The sequence below is a fragment of the Elaeis guineensis genome, chromosome 4, assembly GCF_000442705.2.
Source record: "Elaeis guineensis isolate ETL-2024a chromosome 4, EG11, whole genome shotgun sequence".
Classification (NCBI taxonomy): Eukaryota; Viridiplantae; Streptophyta; class Magnoliopsida; order Arecales; family Arecaceae; genus Elaeis; species Elaeis guineensis.
The window spans coordinates 52,338,124-52,346,409 of NC_025996.2; the positions used below are offsets into that span (position 1 = coordinate 52,338,124).

The 8,286-nt window shown below is 39.8% G+C and overlaps 1 protein-coding gene across 1 annotated transcript; it reads right to left on the reverse strand.

Annotated features, from left to right (window-relative positions):
* Positions 1-255: 255 nt before the first annotated feature.
* Positions 256-7,490, reverse strand: LOC105042807 (lanC-like protein GCL2). Its single transcript, XM_010920132.4, has 6 exons — positions 7,141-7,490; positions 6,851-7,029; positions 6,640-6,751; positions 1,365-1,481; positions 940-1,254; positions 256-851 (listed from the first exon to the last, which is right to left on the reverse strand). The coding sequence occupies exons 1-6, from the start codon at positions 7,291-7,293 to the stop codon at positions 513-515; spliced, it is 1,215 nt and encodes a 404-aa protein (XP_010918434.1). The 5' UTR covers positions 7,294-7,490; the 3' UTR covers positions 256-512.
* Between the last annotated feature and the right edge of the window lie 796 nt (positions 7,491-8,286).

An 8,286-nucleotide genomic window follows, 5' to 3' on the forward strand; every position in this document is an offset into this window, starting at 1 on the left:
TCCAACATCTTCTCCTGCCTCTCGAATCAGGAGCTTCGGTGTCTTCAGATAGAAAAATTTCCACTTCAAAAGCAATCACTGTACCACCTCAATAACAAGCAACGGAAGATCATGAGACGGGCTTCCTTCGTCATTCATATTGCAGTCCAAGATTGCCGACAGAATAAAACCAACATTACATGAGACGGAAATCCTCAACCATAAGATGCATAGCCAACCAATCCTCCATGTACACCAATTCCACATCACAAAACATGAGTGCAGAACGATTCCTAACATTATCTTCTGACAAAGGTTGAGTTATCAAAAAGTGCAAAACCAAATATATACAAGCATGTATACAGCTCGGGTAAATGATACAAAGTAGCCAGCATCTGAGACGCATTCGGTGATAAGAACAGCTTCCCCTACAACCCTCAAAATAACAAACATTTTTCCTCATTTGTACATCCAAGGCACAACATGGCATATATGCCTCCTACACCAGTTTTTCCACACAAGTGCATGGAAGTTCAAAGCTCGTAAGCTGGGAATCTTGATTCAGAGGGTCTGACCATGTCCAGGAAGAGATGTGCCATACCAGCCTGCCCTTCAAACAGTGAATATGGGCGGTCACCACCGTGCATTAGCCCATCTGCAATCAGCTTGTTAGCTTTGTCTAGCAGAAAGCAAGCAAATGCTTTAGCCCGATACAAGTATTCCACCTTGCCAGTTAGCCTGTACAGCGAGAGGAACACATAGGCATTCCCACTTATACCATGACAAATTCCCACTCTCTTTAGCAGGCCTCGGTTCCATACCACCTCGGCAGCCTCCACAGCCACCTGCAGAAATTGCTCTTCTTGGAAGACCTGATCATAATATTTTGTTTACAGTTAAAGTCTGCATTAAGTGATACATGAAATGATAAACAAACAATGGTGATGGCAGCATGATCACCTGAGAAGCCTTGGTGAGAGTGAGAGAAACACCTGGGGCACCATGACACCAATGCACTAAACGGTCATTATTGGAGCCCTCACTCGAGGGGTAGTTCCCACTAGGAAAGCGATTTCGAATCATGTACTGGAGGGTACCTTTAATGTCTTCCTTCTCATCTGGTTTTAAATCCATGTCCATCAGGACATGCATAATCCCTGCCAGTCCATGAGCAGCACCCCAATATTTCTTGCCATGCCACTCATACATTAGAGGGCACCTGCCTCTGTTGGATAGTCTTTTTCCATCTGTAATGATTTCCTTTGCTAGTGCACCCTATATAGGTTTAGTTATTAAAGAATTAATAAGTTTCAGCTTAAAAAGTCATATGATGAAGATGATCCCAGATGAAATAATAGAAACAGTAGGGAGGACCAATTACTCACCATGTGGGTTGTGGGGATTGTCCCCTCACCTATGTGTTTATTCAAGAAACAACAAGCCCACAAGTATCCAACTCTTCCATACAAAAGCTCATTTGGAACTTTACCACGCATTCTAATCTGTTTAGAAGAAAGCTGCTAATTGAAGCTATCGGACATGATTAAGAAAACAGTATGCATCACCTTAATGAAAATTTAATCACACTGGACAGCATTCCATCAAATGAATTAGGATATAATAAGAAAGAAAACTCCAGCAAGTCATTTAAAAAGTTAATGCCTCAGATTTTTCTGGAGAGTTTTTTCTGCACAAAGATCTTTCTGGAGAGTTTTGGGTGTTTCTTCTTCCTAATATCTGCTCTCTTGTGAAAGATTGCAGAAATTGCCAGGTTTATGGAAACAACAATATTACTTCCGTTTTTCCCTTTTTTTGGAGTAAGGGAGGGAAAACCAGCTAGGATTACAACTATCTAGGTCCAATTACTTTGACATGCACCAGCCAAGACTTCAAACAGAAATCTGCTTGGTAGGTAAAGAGCGTTGTCCACTGGAGCAATGCCCGGTTCGTGAATTAACCATCAGTTTTTCATGCAGGTATGCTATGATCACGGACGAAGAGTGCTGATTTCTAGAAGGGGCTCCTTGTGGACAAGTTCTTTGAGAGTATTCAACAGAAATAGAAGTTAAAAAGCTTAAAAGTGTGACCTTCTCAACTATTGGTATGATGAATCAGAGCAAAAGATCCTACCTGGCTGGTGCAATGGAAGTTGGCATTGAGTTACTTCATCGTAATCAAAATTCTGCTCTCTAGAAGCTTGCAATGGGCTTTTTCTCTATCCTAGAAACTAATTCAGGTCAAAACTGAATCAGCTACCCACCAACTGGCACTCCACATCACAGGGTTGTCAGATAATCAGGTAGAGTGCCTGCTACAATATGCAACTAAGTTTAAATGGATATACCTTCATCCATAATGCCAATCCCATATAGATAGAATAAGGATTTATTGCTTGGCTTTATTTAGACCTGATTGCAATTTAATATTAAATATCAGGAAACAATAATCAGCTGCCTTTTCAGAACAAAACCTGAATATATTTGTTTCAGTCATGCAATATTCAATCAAGCCTGCTTCAGGTCTTAAACTTCTTATTCCATGATATTGTCCGATATGGTCATTCTTGGCCATTCACTACTGACAGCAGTACAAGTATTAGAAACTTTATTATTCCATTATACTGTTAGATATGATCATTATGACAGTCTAAAACTGATAGTAGTACAAGTGTTAGAAACTTATTAGAAATTTTAATATTTATGAGTTACTTCCGAAGATATTTTTGTGTTATGTAATTTGTGACTAGAATGGACAGCCAGATGGATGGATGTCATGAATGACTCAATATATATTACTGGTTATCATCCATAATTTCAGATTTCTCACATTATTTGTGTATTGGAGAAGTGTAAAAAAGTTTTGAAAGAGGGTGCTGAATTACTCTAACTGAAAAATGTCTACACAGGATGATTTTGTTGGAATACAAATGAACAATAGTCCTGGTTAACATGATCCTATAGCCCGACTCAACTTGATTAAAATTGGTTCGGTGGTTGGTTAGGCTACTTTCAAGTGAGCTTGGTCAGGGTGAACTTTATTAACCAGATTTTGTAAAGGTTTATGTCAAATTCTGGTTATAGCTCATTCCAGCTCATGCCTCTAGGCAATTGTTTAAGCTACTTTCAAGTAGGCTCAGTCAGGGTGAACTTTAACCAGAATTTGTAACATTTATGTCAAGTTCTGATATGACTCATTCCATGTCATGACTCTAGGCAATTGTTGCAGGTTATATTTATACATACGCTCAAGCTCAAACTCATCTCTGATAAACATCCAATGATTCACATGGAGATTTTGTTCCCTGTGAAAGAATTTAATGCCACTGGAAAAATGAGTTGGAAAAGAAAATAATGTAAGTATTCCACACAAATCATGACTATTTCTTGAAAAATCCTTCCAATCCTTCACTGCCTCTCTATATTCCTCTTGAATTCTAAAACTCCTAGATATCCATTGCAGACAATTGTTGGAATCAAGATCTACAACAATCTATAGGCTGCCCATGTTCTTTACTTTGGCACCCCTAACTTAACACTTCCCCCTCCTTTTCCTCTTTCTTGGCAAGAATGAACCTCTACTACAGATCTTTGGTTTGTGAAAGGAGGGGTAGTGTGGCCTCCCCCTCCTTAAGATTTCGAAGTTGCCACCTAGTTTAAGATAACTAAGAACTTAACAATGGATAAGACTTAGTAAGGCTTTGGTTTGGATTAATGGTGGAGAAGAGCCCAAAGGTGCAACACACCAACCCTCCTGTCAAGAGGTCCTACCATCCTAGAGGGAAGCAATGATTTCTTAACTCGTCCTAGGATCTATGCATGCTACCAAAAACAAAAGAATGAGAGGGAGAGGGAAATAGGGGGGAGGGGGTGTTGGCACTGGAGACTCCTTGATGGCTCCTTCCAAAAGGGTGCCAATGAAATGCAAGGGTTAAGGTTTTGTAGAAGGTAGAGGAGGAGAAAAGGATGATGGAAGAGTGGATGGGACTAGCATCTTGGATAGACTCCAAGGTGGTAGTCCTTTGGGTTTTCTACCTCTAGCCTAATTCTTAACGGATTTTCCTCATAGATTTGAAGTTCTAAGAAAGAAGAGGAGTATTTATAGAGAAGGGTGAGGGATCCTAGGATAGATTGAATAAAGAGAAGATTGCCCTAAACCTAATGACTAGGATGATGATATTAAATGTCTTCTGCCTATTAGACTCTGGATTTGAGAAGGGACTGGTGATGTGGCATGAATCAAGAGTTGAGATGGTAGAAGGTGGTTTGTTGTGTTTCTTTGGGAATTAACACTATGTTTGTATACAGAGAAGAGAAATTGATTTGATAGCTAGGATTAAGGCTTGTAGGATCTAACGGTGAGGATGGATTTGAGGTGGCATGGTCCTATTGAGGAAGTAGATGGCTATGATTGAGAGAGTGTGCATTTCTTCAAGTGGCTAGGATTAATGGACAGACGGAAGGGTTAGGATTAGGTGAAGGAACTTAATCTAATAATGAGGAAAGGTGCTAAAAGGAGGCATAGAATAGGGTCCTCCCCCTTCCTCTTGGATTGGTGATGTGGAGATAGAGGGTTGAGATTTTGTAGGATGGGAAGAAAGAGATCTAATAATGGGAGCAATGGTTGCAAAGATGTTAATTTGGATAAATTTAAGAGGAGATTGAAGGACTATTAAATGTTTTAGTGCAGGTATGACAGAACCAAAGGCAAACTAGTGCATGCCATGGGATTAGAGTCAAGAATGGACAAGATTTGTTACTAGCAATGACAAAGGTTTGTCACATAGTGGGACTATAATTTGGTGTTGGAAGGAGTGAGGGCTTTGTTGGAAAGGACACATGGTAAGACAAGAGTGAAGGAGGAATCATGTTCATTAGAGGGAATATATGAGGTAGCATGATAGCAGGGTGCCACTTGGCAAATGGTCTCTTAACGGGAGAGAGGTAGAGGTTAAGATGGGGATGGTTTTATTATAGTGCAGTCCTCCATGAGTGTGAAAAGATTCCTTTCGGGGCGCACTTATGACGAGATGGGTAGGCCATAGTTTGAGAGTATCAAGGGGTTTAAAGGTTATTCATGACATGTTGGCTTGTTTCAATCCTAAATTGGATCTAAGATAAGCTCAATTTAAATGGGGAGATCTAGGCTTAATTAGGTGCATGTGCCACATTCCCCCATCCCCCTCCCCCACCAACCCCTCAAAAAAACACACACACACCCAAAAAAGAAAGAAAAAAGAAAAAAAGAAAAGAAAAGCAAACCTACATGGGGTTAATTGCACTAGGTTAGGGTGAATAGGATGAGGCTAGGATAAGTAGGATAGGGTCAGATTAGATCAAATTGGGTTTGATCGGATGCTATCGGGTGCAATCAGGCATAACTGGATGCAATCAAGTGCAATGGGTGGGGTAAAGGTTAACTTGAGGGTGGGCAGGTGAGTATTAGGTCAAATCAAGTGGCTAAAGTTGCGATTGGATATGATTGGGTTTGATCGGATATGTTTAGGCATGACCAGATGCAATCAAGTTCAACCAAGTTGGTTGGATTGGGTTCGAGTACATGAGATCAATGGAATTATATTGGACTGGGAATAGATCAGCTAGGAAAAATGTTAGAGTGAGTGAGATGAGGTTGGATTGGGGCTGGACTCAGCCAGGTCAGGTAGCATAGGTTGGAGGCATGGGATTATGTTAGATTAGTTGGATTGGGGCTGATCAGACTAGATGATAGTCTAGGTAGGCTACAGCAAAGCTGGATCAGTTGCACCATGAGAATCAATAACAGTTTTATGAGCCTGTATCACTATATTAAAAGGCAGCTACCTTAGTCAGGCTCTCTGCTTCTCTCAGGTGCCAGTCACTTGGCAGCCTAAGTAGGTCAGACTATGTCTTTCAACAGGTTGGGTATCAGACAAGGCATATTGAGATATTTAGCATGTAAATAACTGGACTACCATCATTACTTTCTTCTCCATTCAAATCCACACAGGTTATCATTTACAATTATAAGTTCCACTAATGCTCTACATTTAACAAATATCCTTTGGCTATTGAACACATGTCTGTATCGAAAAAGTGTAAATATTTACTAGTAACATGTCAAGTCACACTAAATATGTTCTCAAACAAATGGACACGTGTTTCTTTAATTAACATTTTATTTTCTTCAATTTATTCTAATTTATTTTGAACGTTCTGATTTTTTATATATTTGCAAGGTTAATTTTTTTTAAAATATGACTGGCCTAGAAATTCACATAAGCTCCCATCTTTTGCCTCGGTATTACATGAACAACTGGCTGTCTAAATACAGCAGTTACCTTCAAAAAATTGTTTGACGTGCTTCTGCTTTACATTTTGGAGGCATACATTTGATATAGGACAATAGGAGGAATAACTGGCTTACAATGCCATCTCTAAGAAATTTTTCTGCCAAGTCTCTATGGACTTCTAAATCCTCAATCTTTCTCCATTTCATGAGGTTTTAGAAATGAAAGGTCACTTGTAGCATCTCAATCATTCTTCATGTGCATATAACACTAAAAATTACCAATAGATTTGTTTTCATGACATCTCAAACTTCAACAGGTAGATCAGTTTGGTCTCAAGATAGGCCACTTATGCTTGCAGTAAACTAAAAATTAGCACATAAGCCAAGTCTTACCCCTCTAAATGAGCTCAGATAGTGGTTGAGCAGCGCCTCATCTCCGGCATGCTTCGCCACCACCGCACCAAGAGCGCACACACCCGCCCGCCCGCATATAAACGTCACATGCCTGCTCCAGTCCCAATTCACATGCCAACCGATGAAGCAACAACAATCCAACAACACTTAAAAAAAAAAAAAAAAAAAAAAAAAAGCCCTAAACTCTTACGGATCACCCTGGGAGGCAACGTCGCAAGCCCTGATGATCTCACTACAGAGGCTGAGATCACCTCGATTGTTAGTAACTTGGTAAGCCTTGAACAGCAAGAACGCGGTCCCAAGCGCACCTGTATAAAGCGTGAAATCCTTCGCACGCCCTCGAAGGCGCACCCAAGTCTCCTTCACGACCTGAAACAAGCAAAACCACAAACAGAAGGTGCGCAAGAAATTACTGTAACCACCTGAGCCCCTTCCCTACCCCAACCATACCAAGAAATGGGAGCGAGAAGAAAAGATGACCTTCTCCTTGAGATCGAGAGCAGCTCGCAGGAGTTTGTCGGCGGTTTTGGGATAGGGAAGGTAGAGGAGGCTGTGGAGAGGAGAAGGGGCGAGGACGCCCTCATTTTCCTCCACGAAAGCCGGCATCTCGTTAGGGAAGAAGCGATCCGCCATCTTTCTCCGCTGCAATAGCTTGCAGCCCTCGTTCTGCCGCTAGTTCGGTGGCGACCGAAATAATCTAGAAGGAATATCGTACAGTTACCAGATGGTAATGGAGATTGGAGACATCTGCTGCGTCGTATCCGTTACACCTGGAATCTTTTTTTTTTTTCTCTTAGGTAGGACGGGAGTTACGACTTTGCTAACATCCAATGGCCGAGATTTCTTTGTAGGTTGAACTCCAGCAAAGATGAACTCCAACTCTAGAAATGCATCAGCAAAAAATTAGCCTAATACCAATATATGAAGCTTGATAGCCATTGATGATCCCAGCTCAATACAGTGGGTTCCTGTTGTATCTTCCGCATGAAAGAATGATTCCCCATCTTTCACAATACCAACTACTAGATTGCATAATATTCACTTCGAGATCTATGTACATAGATGGAAAAAAAAAATTAAAGTGCTTTTATGATCTGATGATTGATATCGTAAAAAAAAAAATAATTATGCTTATGCACAAAAAATAGAACTCGAACCCTAATGTAGTTCTACAAGTTTGATCCGAGTAATAGCCCTAAAGCTTGATAATAGATTTTAGATATAAAATTAATTTCAAGCTGATCCTCTAGGCTTAATATGACTAAAATATTAATCACTGAGGGTGCTAGCTTACCGAGCTAGTAAAATTTTTAATAATTTATCGAGTGACTTGAGAATCCACCAGCATCATAATTTGGGGGATTGAGAGTATTTGAGAAGAGCTGCCCTATATCTTTTAGATCATTGCCTCTATCAAATAAAAAAAAAAGATATTTTAGAAAATAAATATAAATTATTTTTAAATTAATTAAACTATTTAAAAGCAGTGTAATTTTCCTGATTTTTCAATTGTAAAAACAAATCCTAATTAGAATTTTCTTTTCATAAGTTTAAAACATGTTAGATTTCTATGGAAAAAATGAGTTCAAAAACTTCTAAAAAAAATTCAGCATCTCCAGATGCAAA